General features: G+C 39.3%; 1 protein-coding gene across 1 annotated transcript; it reads left to right on the top strand.

Moving 5' to 3' along the window:
- Positions 1-4,697: 4,697 nt before the first annotated feature.
- Positions 4,698-12,239, top strand: LOC131953115 (sodium-dependent phosphate transport protein 2B-like). Its single transcript, XM_059316146.1, has 3 exons — positions 4,698-4,795; positions 8,798-9,006; positions 11,344-12,239. Exons 1-3 carry the CDS (start codon positions 4,698-4,700, stop codon positions 12,237-12,239), a joined length of 1,203 nt encoding a protein of 400 aa, XP_059172129.1.
- The last annotated feature ends 7,780 nt before the right edge of the window (positions 12,240-20,019 follow it).

The following is a 20,019-nucleotide window of genomic DNA, read 5'->3' as shown; positions in this document are numbered from 1 at the left end:
CAATCGTGGAAACATCAACAACAAACAATAGTGGAAACATCAACAACAAACAATCGTGGAAACATCAACAACAAACAATCGTGGACACATCAACAACAAACAATCGTGGAAACATCAACAACCAAGAGGAAGAAAGAAAACAGCCCAGAACAGAAAAAAAACACATCAAAACATCACGATTCAACAGCCACCACTCCGTTTTAGCGCTTGTAAAAGCTCGTTAACATAAAGGGTATAAGACATGATTTTCCCCTTACTATTTATGTACACTGGATGTCTGTACATACGAAATGCGCTTTCTTTTTCTAGAGTTTCTATCAGGCTTCTCTTCGGGAGGGGGGGGGGGGGGCGAAGAAAGTCTAACGCCACCCCCCCTGACCAAGATGGAATTTAAATAGTAAAATTATACTATTATTAGAGTCCGACTCCACCCCCCCCCCCCCCGAAAATATCAAGTGCCCTCCCTCCCCCCCCCCCCCCCCCCCCGAGAAAAAAGTCTGGAAGAAACACTGTCTTTTTCCTCTTGTGTATTATAGCAGAGTCAATCACACAGTGTTTATTTCAGACTTTTTCCCCGGGGTAGGGGGGGGGGGGGGTCACTGGTAAAAGTATATACCTTCTATAAAAAATTCCATTTCGTTCGCGGTAGGCGAAGGTGGGGGTGGGGAGCCTCTCTGATCCCCACACCTGAATTAATCACGAACACCCACACACAATATGCGTCCACTAATCCCACCACAAACAAAATGCGTCCACTAATCCCACCGCACACAAAATGCGTCAACTAATCCCACCACACACAAAATGTGTCCACTAATCCCACCACACACAAAATGCGTCCACTAATCCCACCACACACAAAATGCGTCTACTAGCCCCACCTACACACAATATGCGTCCATAAATCCCCCTACCCCCCCCCCCCCCCCAAAACAAAAACACTCCTACTGATACCTAATACCCCCATTCAACTAACTAACCAACAGTAAACCCCCTCACACCAACAGTAGATATAATTGTAAACACACCAATGCAAATCGTGTGCCTTGCCTACACTACAACACAATAATTTCGCCAACACGAAATTTTACCACACTAAATTCGGCCAAACTACATTTTTTGACACTAAATTATCGCTCACTAAATTCTTCCACACTAAATTCTCCCACACTAAATTCACCCAGACACAATTTGCCCGCACTAAATTCTCCCACAATGAATTCTTCCACACTAAATTCCGCCGCACAAATTAGCCCACAATGAATATCCCACACTAAATTATCCGACACTAAATTCTCCCAGACAAAATTTTCTGACACTAAATTGTCCCACACTAAATGCTCCCACACTTAAAAGCTCACAAATCTAAGCTCGATACACCAAAATCGCCCAAACATTCAACTCCGCCATAATAGATTCCATCACACACCCCCCCCCCCCCCCACCCCCACGTGAAATTAAATATTGACGCAGAATATTAGTGTTAGTCCCGAGAGTGCACCAAGGTGTAGCACAGTTCACAGCGCTTTGCTGTCGTCTTTTATTTGTTTGAAAGTATCTCGCGTGTGGAACTTTATTGTCAGGGGAGAAAAATAACAATGTTTTTTTTTCAAGGGAGGTAATTGTAAAATTAAATGACAAAAATAAAAAATAAAAGTAGTAAACCAGTTTTGAATATAAACAAGTAAACAGACATTAATATTAATTATAGAATAATAAATGCATAAAACTAATTTAAACATTTGGTGCCTTTTCACACAATGTTAATTACAACTCTCAGTAATTGTTGATCTCAATCCAAAAACAACAATTAAATGAAACTAGTATCATCCATCTGTAATATTAATACCAAGAACATTAGTTAACTGATGGGTGTCGGTTATGTAACATCTAAAATCTTTTTTTTGTTAGCAGGTAAATCTAATAGATCAGGGGCCGGCAACCTTTAGAGGCAGAAGAGCCAAAAGTTAAAATTTACAAAATTTCCCAGGTTTTAAAGATTCAATAACAATATTATTGTATTTGATTAGGATTAGGCAAGTGATATCCGTTCGATTTAATTCATGTTATAAAGCACTTTTTAGAGCTACTTTGTTTATTTCAAATTGGATTTTGTGAATATTGTTTGTTCTTTCTCCGTGAGGATCCAGACTGTGTTTTCTTTTCAAGGGAGACAACTGTCTCCTTTGGAATTTTGGTGTTAATTTCGTTTGTTATTTCCCTTGGATCGGGGTACGTGTTTATTTTTATGACTTTGTTTCATGCTCTTATGAGCCAGAACTTTCTCCATGGCGAGTCTCACTCTTAAAGTGACCGTAACTGGGCATAAAGGCCCTCATAACCTAGAGGTCTACACCAGGGGTCGGCAACCTGCGGCTCGCGAGCCGCATGCGGCTCTTTTGATGTCAAGATGCGTCTCTACACCTCCATGCACACATTAATAATTATTTTATTTTCGAAACTCATAAAAATATTGTTCTGCAACGTTTGGTGATGAACGATATAATAAAAAACATAAACAATAAGCACTCGCTATTCTATTAGAATATTTATTTACTTTCTATTTCAATGTACATTCTATTAAATTGTCCCATCTGAATCGAAACATTCAACTTCATGGTGGATATTACAAAGAAACTAAATGAGCTAAATGTAAAACTGCAAGGAAAGGGAAACCCAGCCTATGCCTTGGGTGATGAAGTGGACTGTTTCGAAAAAAAAAATACTTTTTTTTGTTGAAGACACGGAGAGCAATACATTAATTAATTTCGATAAATTTGAAAAAAATTATCATGAAACCAATGCTACTTTTAACATGAATTACTTCAGCATTACAACAAACAAAATGAAGGATGGATTCCCGAGTGATTTGAGCAATTCAAAACAAATGCAAGTACACTTTGACCAAACATTTGTGGAGTGGTAAGTTCACGGAACTCAGGAGAAAGTCCAGAAAAACATGCATTTTCTCTGCACAACTGGACAGCTCTAACATAAATGTCTCGAGGCTTGCAAGGTCAATAATTCAAAAATTATTGTTATATAATGTGATTACTGATTTTATTATTCTAGCAGAGCTGGTTAAATTACCTTAATTTGTTTTGTGCTAACCATATGTATGTTTTTATATGAATAAATATTATTTAATTTTAAAAGCTAATTATTTTAAATTATATATAGGCCTATATATATATATATATATATATATATATATATATATATATATATATATATATATATATATATATATATATATATATATATTTATTTATTTATTTATTTATATATATATATATATATATATATATATATATATATATATATATATATATATATATATATATGAATGAAATATCATAATATTGAAATAAAAATGTTTGTGGCTCTTTAAAAACTAGGAAATTTTGAAAATTGTAACTTTTGGCTCTTCCGTCTCTAAAGGTTGCCGACCCCTGACTTATGGCAATTGCTGGAAATAGGCAGGCGTGCCAAATTGTTCCTCTACTCTAAACTGGTCCAATCAATGCTAAGCTTTCAACCTAAATTCAACGCCCAAGGACCAACCTTCAGCACAAAATAATGCGCCACCTGCACCACAAGCACCATCATCAAGCAAAATCCAAAACTCTCCAACCAAGGACGCAGCAACAGACCCAGATTCAGAAATAGAAACCGCTTCGTCAACAAAAAGGATAAATCAAACGAGTCCCACAGAACAAGGAAAAATAACTAAATAAAAAAAAATCGAGAAATTAATCCACGATCACCTAACAGGCAGCTTCTGCCCCAGCTCGTACCAAACGGTTAAGGAAGTACTAAATCACGAAAGAACAGAACACACTTATCTCAAAAATGCAACTTCTGTAATGATTCAAAAACCCACAATGACTTACATCGACACTACACGGAAAAACACAACAACGAAACTAACTTCAGTTGCTGCTTTTGTGATAAAAACATCCCAGAAAAAAAGCATTCATCATCACGTACTAGCTCACCATTCAAATCTCTTGTCTCAGAAAGAAAGGGCGAGAGAAAGCCATAAGGTAAAAGAGTACAGTTTCACAGTTCAGAAGGGAAAGAAGTAGTCAATTAAAAATTTAGACGTTTTGTTATAATGGAAACTCAAAATTGTATGACATGCTTAACTGTAATTGTATGCAATACTATGTATACTATGTATATTTTAAACATGCAACCTTTCCACACAGCTAGCTCCTAGGAGTGAACTGCGTGTAAGGAATTCTATTTAAAAAAAAGTATAATGGGGACGGAGTGGTCTTGCGGTAGTCTCGAGTTCGAATCCGGGTTCAAGTCAGTAGACCGTCACTGAGTCCACCCAACTCTGATGGGTACCTAACTCACGCTAGGGAAAGTAAAGGCGGCTGATCATAGTGTTGAAAGGTCACAGAAACAAGTGAACTATACTTCACTTGCCCCATAGACCGTCAGGTTTAAAAGCGAAACTTTACTTTACATCAACATCAAATTCTGTACATAATTTCGAACATCAAAAAATGGAAAAAAACGAAAGGTTTAAAATAAAAAAAGAAACAAAAAACTGCGTGTTTAATGAAGTCTCACATCATATGTTAGCTGATAAATGTAATTGATCATTATTGGTTATTGCTGGTTGAAAACTATTCCGAACGTTGAGCAAAATCTAAATGCACCGAGTCCTCTTCTCTATACTAGAAATGGACTATGCAACTATTACCAAACTCTACAATGGGGTTGCGCCCATTCCTGTTCCCTCTAAGTTGAGAGACTTGGAGAGCAGCAACCCGTACTACCGGTCAGGTGGCTTAATGAAATCTTGGACCCCACCCTTTGCAGACAGGTCAACAACAATAACTCTTAAACTACCCGAAGAGGATTGTCCAGATCCTTATTTAACTGCAACCAGAGTTTCTTCCAGGCTTTGCCCCCCCCCCCCCCCCCCCCGAAATTTTTTTACCGCCCCCTCCCCCCCCCCCCCCCGAACGAAATAAAATTTATATAATTTATATAGAAAATATATACTTTTTACAGTGTCCACCCCCCCCCCCGAAGAAAGTTTGCCGCCCCCCCCCCCCCGAAAATTTCAAGTGCCCCCCCCCCGGAGAAAAAAGTCTGGAAGAAACACTGACTGCAACTGACTCAGCTACAATAAAAGTACATATCACTCCAAGAGGTCAACCAAACCTGCGAGGTCATATAATAAGACATCTCATTAGCAATCTTGTACTTCTCCTCACAATCCCCTGACGTCACCACAATGGACAAAATATGCAAAACACACGGTACATATACATTGTATTTCTCACTTCATGAAAACAACAAAATAAACGGGACCCTTAGATGGGCACTCCCTAAACGTGACAATGCTACACTCATACAATATCTAAGCCTATTGAGGAATAAATAGCCATCCAGAAACACAATCCCCCACACTAATAATCGCAAAATTCCCTACACACTTAATTCTCCCAAACTAAATTCTCTCACACTAAATTCTCTGACACTAAATTCTCTCGCACTATAGGCCTATTCTCCCACACTAAATTCTCCCACACTAAATTCTCTCACAATAAATTCTCCCACATTACATATTCTCACACTAAATTCTCCCACACTAAATGCTCCCACAAAAAACTTTTCCCACACTAAACTCTCCCACACCAACAATCTCACAAATCTAAACTCGATACAAAAATAGTCTCTACCAAAATCACCCAAACATTCAACTCCCCCACACCATATTCCATCACGCACCCCCCTCCCATCACCTAACATGGAATGTAAAAGTGACACAGAATATTAATGTTAGTCCTGAGAGTGCACCAAGGTGTAGCACAGTTCACAGCGGTTTGCTGTCGTCTTCTGTTGCTGTCAAAATATCTCGTGCGTAGAACTTTTTTTGTCAGGGGAAAAAAACATATATTTTTTTGAAAGGGAGGTAATTATAAAATTAAACGATAAAAAGAAAAGGAAAAAGTATTAATATCTTGAAACAAAATACAAGTAAACAAATGTTAAAATTAATTATAAAAAATTAAATTACAAGAAAAATATCTTTAATATTTGGTGATAAATAATAAAATGTTAATTACAACTCCTATTAATTGTTAGTTGTTAATCCCATAATTAGTAGACACTAGTATCAACCAGCTATAATATTAATACCAAGAAAATTGATTAAAGGACGGTGTTGATAACTCTATTACTTATATTTGCGTATTTACTGAAGTCTCACATACTATGTTAGCGCAGGGATCGGCAACATGCGGCTCGCCCATGCGGCTCTTTTGTGTTATAGTGCGGCCCTCCAGTTCCATGCACAATGATTAATATTTGTATAGTTTCATATTCAAAATTCATAAAAATATTATACTGTAAAGAAAAACAACTTTAAATAGGATTAAAAAACTCATCAGAGAACAGTGAGAATAGGTGAGGTAGAAAGTGAATGGACAGCTGACAGCCGCCTTGGCACCAGGCCCAACCCCACAGCCGCGCTTTAGCCAGCCCCGTGGAGACCATTCCATGTTTGCCACTGCCCAAGGGCCCCGCTTTTCGATTGCCGTTACACGGGGAATGTTATTTTATTCAGAATGCATTCCTCTACCTGTCAGTATGCAATAATTTGACCTGAGTGACGAAGTATGTTAGTTATTGGTTTCCTACGGTTAAGCTATAAGGTACTGGACTTTGGGTTCGCGTGGGGTGAAAGATAAGCCTTGTGAGAACCGAAAGACAGAAGCGACCGATACAGTAATCAAACCGATATCCAAACCAGATAGTCGGAGTTTACCATGCTGAGGTCTGCACTGGCAATGAAAGATAACTACTGAACCAGTGGTGTTCGTAAAGAAAGAAACTAAAAGTTATTGGCTTCTAAAGTGGATTGGGATAGACCTATAGTTATATTATATGATTTCTAATTTTATCATCATCATCATCATCACCATCATCATCATCATCATCATCATCATCATCATCATCATCATCATCATCATCATCATCATTATAATCATCATCATTATAATCATCAGCATTACCATCATTATCCTTATCATTATCATTACCACCACCACCATCACCATCATCATCATCATCATTATCATCATGTTCGAGACAAAGATACATGGGACAGATGAAGTAGAGTTCATCTGCTTCTGAAACCTCAGCATATGAAGAGATAGTGTGGTCAGCACTATGTCAAGCTGCCTTTATTTCCCTAACATGAGTTACGTACCCTTCAGAACTGGGTGGACAAGTACATATTATTGACTTGAACCCAAATTTGAAAGAGGTTGATGGTTGAGATTAGGTTAATGGTTGAAACTAATGTTTGACCTTGGTGGTTCAATTGTCTCGGTTAACTTTTGTTCGTAAGTTAAATGATTAGCGCAAGTTGTATACACCAGATTTCAACGCGTTAACGTCAGAGATTGTTGTAAGAACTTCACGACTTCATGGGACGGCGTAGTAGAGCATTCGACTGCTAACAGGAAAGTCTCGAGTACGAAAACGCGATCTATTCATTTGAACATCCCTGAGTCCACCCAGCTCTGATGGGTATCTAACACACATCAGAGAATGTATAGGCGCTGGGCATACTGTTGACTACACTATCTGTTTACATACAGGGGTCAAATGAGCAGATGAACTCTACTTCACTAGCCCCATAGACCTTCAGGTTAGAAAAGGGAACAATACTAGACTTTAAGGCTTAGCGGTAGAGCGCTAGACAGCTACCTGAAAGCCTCGAGTTGGAATCCAAGTTCGTCAGTATAAAATACCTCAGCCCACCCAGCTCTGGTTGGTACCTCATAATATACAGAGGTCCCACAATCAGATGAACTCTACTTCACTTGTCCTACGGACCGTCCGGTAAGAAGGTATAGCTTAGAGGGTACAGCTCTAGTAATCGAATCTTTCACTTCCGTCCGCAGCTTAGCGCATGCGTGGGCTCGTCCCACAGGTCGACTGTGACGCTTTCCAGGGCACGAGGTCATAGGTCGACTGTTGTAGGTCGAGGATAGGTAAGCCTAGGGGTCAAGGTCGTCTGATTTTGTATGGATAAGTATCCGGGTCAAGGTCATCTGAGGTTGGGGGGTATTCCTCGTGGTCAAGGCCGTCCGAGGTAGGTTAAAGCTAGGTAAGCCTCGGGGTCAAGGTCGTCTGATGTAGAGTGGGTAAGCCTCGTGGTCAAGGTCATCTGATGTATGGTAAATATAAGTAACCATCGGGTTCAAGGTCGTTTGATGTAGGGTGGGTAAGCCTCGGGGTCAAGATAATCTAAGGAAGGTTATTTATAGGTAAGCATCGGGGTCAAGGTCGTAGGATGGAAGTAAGGGATTGGTCAGCCTCAGGTTAAAGGTCATTTGAGATAGATTAAGTATAGGTTAGTCTGATATTTTGTGCGATTTAGTTATTGACAAGAGCTATACATACAAATAATGATAGTGTACCTCATTTTTTATCGCGCTTCATCCCTTATTAATTTCTTTTTGCGTAATTAAGCATCAGCTATACTTGAAACTTCAATACGAACATTTGCGGTTTCTGCTCATTCATAATATTCTCATCTGCATCAAAGCATATAAATATTATCACATACGTATCCACATATCCAAATACATCCATCAATATCCAGCCATACATATCATAGTGTACATATCTACTCACCAATAGCTAATTCCTCCATATTCAGCCATCCATATCTATTTCTTCCCATCTACTTAGGCACCCATATAATTTCAGACTCATCCACTTATCTAATCCAATTATCATAATCCACTCATCCTAATAGTCTCATCCATATCCACCATATCCACCACACCACCAACCAGACCCTGGACTGCTCCGGCGTCAGCAGCTGTTTCAGCTCCAGCTCCCACAACTTCTTCCTCTCCAGCTGCGCCGTGAGCAACGTCAGCGTCATGGACGAGCTTGTGGGTGAGGACTTCTCGTGCACGCTGTACACGAGGGACGTGGAGAAGATGACGTGCTTCAAGGAATGTGAGTACTGGGAGCAAGGCCCGACTGCTATGGCGTCTTTATGATGCACGGTTACGCAACTACGCATTTGTTTTTGTTTTTTTAATCAGCCACGCAGTAGATTTTTTAAGATCAGCAACGCAGTAGTTTTTTAGACATTCAGCAACGCAAGACTTTTTTTTTAAAGATCAGCCACGCAGTAGTTTTTTAAAAGCAGCCACGCAGTAGTTTTTTAGAAATGAGCCACGCAGTAGTTTTTTAGAAATCAGTCATGCAGTAGTTTTTTTTTTTTTAAATCAGCCACGCAGTAGATTTTTTAAAGATCAGCCACGCAGTAGATTTTTTGAAGATCAGCCACGCAGTAGTTTTTTAAAATCAGCCACGCAGTAGTTTTTTTTAATCAACCACGCAGTAGATTTTTTAAGATCAGTCACGCAGTAGTTTTTTAAAATCAGCCACGCAGTAGATTTTTAAAAATCAGCCACGCAGTATTTTTTGAACGAGCAGTCATGTTGTATTGTAAGACTTTGAGAACGCTGCGCACACAAAATACACGTTGTAGGCCACCTTTTCCCTCTAGAGAGAGCACTGCCCGCCAGCTCAGTGTCGCATGAGGGAGGTGGAAAGGCTCAGCGAGGCATGGGCGGGGTTAGTTTCAGCGATATAAGGGCAGAGTTTCTTTCAGGCATTTCCTTTGTGAAGTGGGTGGAGAAGTCCAAGAACCCACACTTAGCCCCAACCCCTCAGACAAAATAGAAAATTGTTTAATGGAGAATATTCTTAATATATACTTGTTTATGACAATAGTCCCCCCCCCTCCCCTCTCTGGATCTTTATATGCCCCCACCCCCCTAGAGAAAAAGATCTGAAACAACCACTGTTACTTTGAAAGTTTCAATTTGAACAAACAGGTAAAATCAATATAATCGATGAGATCATTCACCAAGTGACTGGATGGTTTAATCCCCCCCCCCCCCAAATTTCATTCTTCCAGAATTTCAATATAAAAGAATATTTTTAAAAACCAAAGTATTATCCTGAAATGAATTTCACGGCAAATTTAACTGATTTTTAATAATTTCAAATTTGAGTTCGTGCTAATGTCGTGCTGGAGGTTTTAGTAATTATATATTTATGAAATTAACATTTAAAGATATCATTGCTAGCAGGGGTCGGCAACCTTTTGAGACTAAAGAGCCATAAGTTACTATTTTCAAAATTTCCCAGTTTTTAAAGAGCCACTAACACTTTTTAATTTCAATATTATACTATTTGATTAGGATTATGTAAATACATATGATTTGTTATTTAATATAAGTAGTTTTAAATATGAAATAATATTTGTTCACATAAAAACATGTTTTTCGTCAGAATAATGAAATTAGTAATCAAAAAATAAAAATATAGGACTATTCAAATCCACTTTAGAAACAGTAACCTTTTTTTTTCTTTCTTTACGGACATCGCCGGCCCATGAATTGTCTCCCATGAGCCAGACAGGCCTCAACACGACAAACTCAGACCGAATTGGATATCGGTTTGATTACCGTGTATCTGTCGCTTCTGTACTTCGGTTCTCACCAGGCTTATCTTCCACCCCACTGAACGCATGCAAACTCGTACCCCACTCTCCAGTACCAGGCTCAACAGTAGGAAGCTAATAACTAAAATTCAACGTCACTCAGGTCAAATTAATGATTACTGACGGACAGGTAGAAGAATGCATTCTGAATAAAATAACATTCCCCATTTAACGATATTCGAAAAAGTCGACACTTGGGCAGTGGCAGGCATGGAATAGTCGACACTTGGGCAGTGGCAGGCATGGAATTGTTGCTACGGGGCTGTCCACATCACGGCTGGGCCTGGTGCCCAAGCGGCTGACAGCTGTCCGTATACTTTCTACTGCACTTATTCTCACTGCTCTCTGTTGATTTTTTTTTACTGTTTAAACTTGTGTTTCTTTACAGTATAATTTTGTTATGAGTTTCGTGAATTTTTGTTAAAGGAGCAGGAGAGCCGCATCTTTACATCAAAAGAGCCGCATGCGGCTCGCGAGCCGCAGGTTGCCGACCCCTGTTGCTTGGGATATCGTAAGGTTGGGTATTTATCTATATGAAATTAACATTAAAAAATAGCTTTAGCACCGAGGTTAGGTAATACAAACAATCTTTTAATCAGCAATTTATCATATTTTTATACATATTTATAATTTAGTATATTTCAAGAAAAACCCGTTTTTTTTATATGAATATAAAATACATTATTAAAATATTGTTTACACAAATAACTCTTATTAAATACTTTAATGCAATGCTGTTGTTTGTAATTTACGATTGATATTTTTTTTACAATTAGGTGAGTTTTTATTCAAGGGAGTGTACTCCACATTAAACGACAAAGCTATTAGAGCAATCATGCTGGTTATCTCCCTTACTATTCTCTGCCTGTGTCTGGTCGCCATTGTCAAACTGCTGCACTCCCTTCTCCAAGGCCCCATCGCTCTCATCATCAAAAAATTCATCAACGCGGACTTTCCCGGACCGCTGGGCTACCTCACCGGATACCTCGCCATCATCATCGGCGCCGGGTTGACCATCATCGTCCAGAGCTCCTCCATCTTCACCTCCATCCTCACCCCGCTCGTCGGCATCGGGATCATTGAACTCGACCGAATGTACCCTTTGACCCTGGGGTCAAACATCGGCACCACGACCACGGCGATTCTCACAGCCTTAGCCAACACGGACGGCCTCAGAAACGCGTTACAAGCAGCCTTCTGCCACCTCTTCTTCAACATCACCGGCATCCTCCTGTTTTACCCCATCCCCTACCTCCGCTTCCCCATCCCGCTTGCTAAATTTCTAGGCAACTGCACGGCCGAGTACCGCTGGTTCGCCATCGTCTACATCATCCTCATGTTCTTCCTCTTCCCCGCCCTAGTCTTCGCTCTCTCCATCCCGGGCTGGTACGTCCTCCTCGGCGTCCTCGGGCCTGTCTGCCTTCTCTTCATCATCATCGGCGTCATCAAATGCCTGCAGGCTAAACGTCCCCAGAGCCTGCCCAGAAAGCTCCAAGACTGGATGTTCCTACCCCAGCCGCTACGGTCTTTAGAACCCTATGATCGCGCATGCAGAAAGTCTTCTTCTGCAAGCGATTCCAGACAGACTCTACCGAGAAGACAGACACTGGTGCCACGTCAGACAGACAACCTAACGGAGAGTCCAGCACGCGACTTTAGTATGACCACGTGACATTGTTTACAAACAAAGTTCGATGATTGAAAACCTATTTATTCTATAATGTTATTTATATTTATAACTTGTATATGATTAGATAACTTACATTAGATTTGGTTCAGTATGTACGTATAACATGTATAAAGCTTACTGATTTTTGTGCGTGATATATAAAAGATTAATTTCTGTTAAGTATTTTAAATATATATATATATATATATATATATATATATATATATATATATATATATATATATATATATATATATATATATATATATATATATACACATTTTTTGTTTTTGAATTTTGAGCTCTGTGATCTTGTCATACGAGTTTTGTGAAATTTTATACATTTTTAATAACACGAAAAAGTTGATTGAATTCTAATATTGCTAGCATAGTGTTGTCATTAAAATCTTCTAAAATAACTTTACTGGTCCAATTTTGAGGCAGTTGTTATAATAATAGCATATCGTACTAGGTATTTGAACACTCTGACTTTGTACCATATTGTATTGAGTTGTCTTTTGACGATTTTACGTCCATAGAGGCCAACTTAAACCACCTGGGCCACTTTTATGGAAAGGCCAACATTGGCCATTTTTATGGATAGGGCAATCTCGGCCACTTTTTTGGAAAGGTCACTAATATTTGCACCAATTCGTAGCTCATTTAGAACACTTGAAGCATAGGCATTCGCTGCCACAAATGTACTAACAGATCTAGAAAGAAAAAAAAGCTTTCAGTAAGATATAGTCAAGTGCCCACCACCCCCCTCCCCACCCCCGAATATTTTAAAGGAAGTTACTAGGCTGATACCAACACTTTAAATGGAACGGCGTGGTCGGACTGTAGAGCACACAACTGCTAACACGAAAGTCTCGAGTTCGGATACCGGGTTGGAGACCTATATTCACTTATCTCAGGTGGGTACCTGACTCACGTTAAGGAAATAAAGGAGGCTGGATCTACTAATGAACACTCACATTTCAGCATAGGCTGAGGTCACAGAAACGGTTGAACTCTACTTCATCTACCTTATTGACCGCCTGGTTTGAAAGAGTAACTTTAAGTGTGCGAGGCACTAGACTGCTAACCCGAGAGTCTTGAGTTTGAATCCGGGTTCAACTGAGTAAAACTTTCATGAGTCCACCCAGCTCTAATGTATAACTAACTCACGTTAGAGAACAAACTTAGGCGGCTAGGCAAAGTGCTTACCACACTATCCCTTCATATGCCGAGGGTCACTGAAACAGATGAACTCTACTTCATCTGCCCCGTGTGTCTTTGGCACGAACGGGAAAAAAACGACGAGCCAACTTTGAATAAAAATTGATGACTTTATGTAAAACATAACGCTTTTATATTTTGTAATGATGGTTGGACATACTTCTTACTTAAAAAACATTTTATTTTTTTCCAATTTTAATTAATTATTATAATCTTTATAAAGGGTATACAAACTCCTTCTAAATAAATATGAATTAGTAACTTAAAACACATAATCACTAAATAAAAGGAAATATACAGACGCTATTAAAAAATATGAATAAATTAAAACTTTTAAAACAATATTATTAAGTTGAAAACGGAAAAAAAATCAACACGATTTCAAAATAAAGACACTGATACATTATCTATATATATAATTCTCTTCTGGGAGCCATTAGAAAACAAGCTGCAAGCGCGCTCTTTGCAGTCCCCTCTCTTCCTTTCTATCGCTACCACCCCCCCACCACCCCCCCCCTCACCCCCCCCCCCCTCACCCCCCCCCCCCCCCTCACATGGTCAGGTGAGTTGTAGTTCACGCTAAATGTTTAGTTTGGTGACGGCTATTAGGGGCAGATAATTCAGTTTGAAACTATTTTAAACTTAGAGGAGGTAACTAAGAGGAGGCTGCTTTCACGAGGGGGGGGGGGTAGGGAATGGGGGTTTAGTGTTTTAAAGCAAATATTTTCAGTGGCAGCATTGGTACTGTCGAATTCACAAATTATGAATTACTGAAAAGTAGAAAAAACGCCTAACTAGCGGCGTATGATACACCGCGGGTCCGCTCGTTTTTAATATTTTTTTTATTAATAAATAAAATCCCATTCCCCAGTGAGCCAGATTTATAACATCCGTTATTGAAAAGTTCACCAAGGGAAACAACTCCCACAATACTGGTTTACCCTTGAAAAACGACACAAAGGGACACAACTACCACATCCCCTGGTTCACCCAATACGCTTGAGCCAGCTACGGCGGATGTAGTCTCGTGAACATCGGGACGGCCCGTCGTCGATAATCTCCGCGTTGGTCAGCCGGCAGTCCCGGCAACATGCGGCCATGTCGTAGAGCTCCACACCGAAGGCCTCGAAGCAGCCGAAACAGCCCATCAGACAGCTCATCTTGGCGCTGCGGGGGTTGCACTCCAGGCTGGTGGAGGCGCGCGCGGTGGCCAGGTGCAAGGTCAAGGTGAGGACGACGAGGGTGATCAGAGCGTGACGAATCTGAAAGTGGGAGAAATAAGTACATTTAGTAAGGTTAACACGTACTACTTACAGTTAAAGGTGTTGGAGGAAATCCGACATTAGAGTTTAGAAAAATAGGAGACATGTAATTGATTAACGTGTACGATTTTACAATTCAAACTCTCATCGGAAGTCTGAAAGATAAAGATATTAAAAATCAACCTCAAGCCTAACCAAATCACAAATTGTTAATCTAATTCGATAAAGTTGATTAGATCAATTCACCGTGTCAATTTCTGTTTAATAATTTAGAGAACGCCCACGTATATTATTTCAGTAAATGGCACCTTAACCATTCTGTTACAAATAATTAACGCAGTTAATTATTAATCAATGCTTGATATATCATAGAGAATCCAATACTTGAACAGATAAGAAGGGATTATCACAATGTTTGTATGATAGTTTACATTGACATCAGCTGCTGATCATCAACCATTTCGTTATCGTCCAGTCAGGCATCTTTCAGTTAGTCATTGTGCAGTAAATCATCGTCTAGTTAGTAATCGTTCCTTTAATAAATTCTCATTTAGTCATCGACCAGTGGGTCATCACCCAGTCGGTCATCGCCCGTTTCATCATCGACCAGTGGGTCATCGACGAGTGGGTCATTGACCTATAAGTAATGGACCACTTAATGATCTCACAGTCGCCATTCATTAGTAATCAAGTATCGCGCTTTTAACCCACGGTTATGTATACAAGCTATAGCCTGTCAAGGTAGGTTTGGTTATCGTGTACCTGAGGCTCTCATAGTCTGATTTATATATATATATATATATATATATATATATATATATATATATATATATATATATATATATATATATAACACGCACATATTTCCACCCCTGCCCTCGAATGAAATATATACCTAGTAATCCATGGGAGACCAGTAACTGCCATGTAACTCACTAATCCCAGAGAGTGCCCCTCCCCCATTTCCACACACACACCACACACAATGTACCAGCGATATCCATTTGATAAGAGGTCGTTGACTTCGATGATTCTACCAAATTTAGCAAGGGGAGTGAAGTGGACCAATTATGCTGACCCGCGTATAGATTCGATTATCTCCCATCGATTTGGCAAATTATTGCTACGTACGTCTGTATATTCCTTTAATTCCAGAAATTAGTTTTTTTACAACGTCGTTTTTTTAAAGCCGAGAGTTTTTGCCTATATATATATATATATATATATATATATATATATATATATATATATATATATATATATATATATATATATATATATAAGTAAATGTGTGTAGGCTTGTGAGTGTGCGTGTGTGTGTGTGTGGGGTGGGGGGTCATGGTGTCGGACAACACTTCGTCGAATGCGTATCAAAGAACAGGATTTCCTCTCCCAGCTGGGCCCGACGTCCATGTTAATGTTGACCCTGATAATTAGGTCAAACACATCCCAGGTAACAAAGCTGTTGACCTCGACAGATGGAAAGGGTGGGGGTGAGGGGTTGGTTGGTCACGTGACATAAACTTGTCCTTATATTTATCAACGTTCTTGTTGCAATTATTTTCCCACGTTTTTCTTCGTCAGATATGTTAAAGTCATTGACCTATCCACGATAAATACAATCGATCTTGGTCAGTGTTCCAGACGTATATACAGATTGAAATTTGCCCGTCCATTCGGTCAATTGTCCCGCTCGGGCAAACGGTTAAACGTCCATTCGGTAAAACGATCGGCGGACAAACGGCCTTGGGACAAAAGACCTACAAATAAACGACCAAATGCCCTACAGACAAACGACGAAACGATCTACGAACAAACGACCAAATGATTTACGGACAAACGACCAAATGACCTACAGAAAAACGACCTACAGACAAAATGACCTACAGACAAAATGACCTGCAGACAAACTACCAAGATTCGTGCAGATGTCTCACGTGCGAATGTCGTAGATCCCACGAATAAACACTAAAACGCTTTTTATAAAATATGATTTTTAAAAAAAGACTAAAAAGACACCTATAACTTAACCAGGAAATGTTTATGAAAACTTATATAAAATTAACAGCTAAACCTTTGTAAGAAAATATAAAAAATGGAAGACAAATAACAAGATTATCATTTTATAACTATATATTTATGAGGAATGGCGTGGTCTAGCGGCAGAACGCACGCTTGACGCCCTGGAAGTCACGGTATCAAAACCCGGGCTTTACAGCGAAATATTCGTCGTGTCCATTCAGCTCTATAAATAGCTATGTCTATTGAGCGACAACTATCACCGATATTCGCCATGTCCATAAAAAACACACAAGGTATCTTGTCCAGAAATGCGTTTCTTATCCTTTGCTAGAATCTATTTCACATACATATATACTCCACTGATACCAAAATAACGTTTTTTTTTTTTTCTTTCTTGAAATTTTTCTATCTTTCATTTTTTTCGAGACTTTAAAGTTAAAAGGTTTCAGGGAATTCCCAATTTTATCTTGAATTAATATAGAAAAAAAAACTTTTCTTGATAAAAGACTTAGATAGATACAAATATAGATTGGAGTGTGAACTGGATCACATTACATTAAATCTGGGCTCAAAATGTAACGTGGGAAATGGGCACTCGGACGTTGCATTCTCTCCCTAAGTTTATGTCATACGTTTCTTGAATTTATCAAACATCTAAATACTGGTCTTTAAATAAAATAAACACTAGCAATTAAGAACACGGTGGGACCAGTCTTTGATCTCAGACTGGTTTCTAGAATATTCCATTTCCGGTTCCTTGTAGATCACAGGTATGTAGGTTACTGCATGTCTAGCTGTAGTCGCTTTCATTTGTCCAAAGCTGGGTTAGTGATGCTGCTATTTGTCCATTTCTGGGCAAGTGATATTTTAATTTGTCCTTTTCTAAGCCGGCGATATTTTAATTTGTCCTTTTCTAAGCCGGCGGTATTTATATTTGTCGTTTTATCAGCCTGCGATACTTATATTTGTCCTTTTCTAAGCCGGCGATACTTATATTTGTCCTTTTCTAAGCCGGCGATACTTATATTTATCCCTTCCTCAGCTGATGATATTTTTAGTATACTTCTCAGCTAGTGATATTTATTTTGTCCAATTCTCAGCTAGTGATATTTATTTTGTCCAATTCTCAGCAAGTGATTTTTTATTTGTCAACTTTTCAGCAGGCGAAACTTAAAATTGTCCATTTCTCGGGCAGTGTAGATTTTGTCCATTCTTCGACCTCTTGACCGTCCGTTTACGACCTGATCTAATCAAACGACTTGTCTAAAAATACCAACCAATCAGCAACAATTTCAGACACTAATAACGCTTAAATTCTGTTGTTAGCTCAGGAACTGGTCATTAGCTCAGGGTAGACGCAAGTCGTGAGAGGAGAAGGAGTGGGGTGGGGGGGGGGGGGGGGGAAGAACTGCTACCTACCGTTATACCAAATATCTTAGGGTCGGCTGAACCTAGTTTGTTGTAAACGGATATCGATTAATCGATCTATACCCGATGCAGATCAGTTGTGATTTTATACACTTACATGGGTAAACAATATCAGTAAGAATATACTTTCTTGATATGCCGCACTCACGCACACATTTAGATGGCTCTAGTTAATCTAGTTGTTTCTTTCATGTATCTCACGGTAAGAGGTGGGGTGGGCCGGGGGGAGATGTCCTCCTTAGCACGCCCACCGCCCACCGCCACCCCCTCCTCCCTAATAAAATTGATATCAAATTGTATGCAGAAAATATATACGTTAATGATTGTACACAGAACGGAAAATTTAAGTGTACCCCTCCTGGAGAAAAATGTCTGAAAGAAACCCTCCTTGCTCCCAATCGGGACGAATTTTACCATAATATTTGTTTTTTGCAAACAGGCAAAATTTTGAAAATGTCAAAGTTAAAAAAAACCTACTCAAGTTTCCCTTCTAAAACTTTGCTGTGTAACTCTGATTGTCCTGCTTAAATAAAACAAACCGATCGAATTTTAAAAACGGAAATGCCACCAATGCGATATAAAACAATGATTTGAGATTTGAGCAAGCAAGGTATAAATAGAAATGCTATGATATGCAGGTATATTGATTTGGTGTGGTCGAAAACACACTCGCTGGTCATGAAGATTAAATATTAGTGAACATTGATTGGCCGCAGGAATTTTTTTTTTGTACGAGCGAAATTTCTTTCGGTACCTTATAAGTTCCGTAACGTGATGTCAGACAAATCAACCGAGAGATTATCACGTGATTCCGTGCACGCGAGCCTCGTGTGAGTAACGTCATCATATTGTGTGACACGTCATCATATTGTGTGACACGTCATCACTCAGGTGACCTAGGCCACCGCGCGACAAAAATCTGGTCAAAAACTTGTTGACTTTGGATCAAGAGCTCTACTAACGACTGACGACCATCTTTGCGCATGCGTGAACCGGAGTGAAGTGTTTGGTTTTCGACGAGAATTGTCTAATGTCAAGTAACTAGTCAATTAGGTAAATTAGACTTCGTCAGACATCTCGACTTAATTAGCAAAATAGGGTTTCTGGTCGTGTAGTCTATAGGGCTGGTAAGTAGGTCACCAACCAGTTCTACGGCTCAATAAAAACTGCATGAGCCATAGAACAAGTAGGTGACCTACTTACCAGCCCTATACACATAAAAATGAATGTATGTGGGTTTGTATGTGTGTGTGTGTGTCTCTGTGTGTCTGTGTGTGTGTGTCTGTGTGTGCCCTTTGTGTATGGCTACACCTTTCATCTAGTCGCCGTGAAACTTTGGTAAGTTGATAAAAATAATTCCTGAATGGAAATTGAATTTTATTCAAATCTTAAACTCTGCTAAGTATCTACTAGTTTCTTACTTACTACAGTAATACAATCTTGCTCAATTATACACCAATGCAGTTCGTCTACTGTGTTCAACTATTGAGTGTTACATTTAAATAAATCTACGGTGGGTGTGATTGGGCTTACTGTGGGTAAGTTGAGTGGGGGTGTTTAGATTAGTGGGGGGTGGGGGGTTGTCCTTCTGGGTGAGGATTAATCGACCTCCGGATCATGTGACAATGTGACGGATTGCGTCTTTGTAAACGTTACTTTATTTATTTCGTCATCTAAGACTAAATAGTAGGTGAAAAACATGTCTAATACCCTAAATGTTAACGAGCTTTCACAAGCGCTAAATGAGTACACTTTTTAAGCTATAATATTAAACACAAAGCTTAATACTGCTAGTTCGGATGTCTCGAGTTCCGGGCTCAGTTCTGTTGGGCCCCGTGAGTTCACCCAGC

This window comes from Physella acuta, unplaced genomic scaffold (genome assembly GCF_028476545.2).
Source record: "Physella acuta isolate Inbredline_101_S28 unplaced genomic scaffold, ASM2847654v3 ptg000909l, whole genome shotgun sequence".
Taxonomy (NCBI): Eukaryota; Metazoa; Mollusca; class Gastropoda; family Physidae; genus Physella; species Physella acuta.
Note: the sequence above shows the minus strand (reverse complement) of the source record. Positions and strands in the feature narration are given on the sequence as shown.

What these genes read in the sequence shown, in the direction of transcription:
- LOC131953115 (XM_059316146.1), top strand. Translation starts at nt 4,698, where the DNA reads ATGGACTATGCAACTATTACCAAACTCTACAATGGGGTTGCGCCCATT. An exon ending in AGCAGCAACCCGTACTACCG is followed by an intron (nt 4,796 to 8,797) that starts GTCAGGTGGCTT and finishes TCATCCTAATAG; the next exon opens with TCTCATCCATATCCACCATA. An exon ending in GATGACGTGCTTCAAGGAAT is followed by an intron (nt 9,007 to 11,343) that starts GTGAGTACTGGG and finishes TTTTACAATTAG; the next exon opens with GTGAGTTTTTATTCAAGGGA.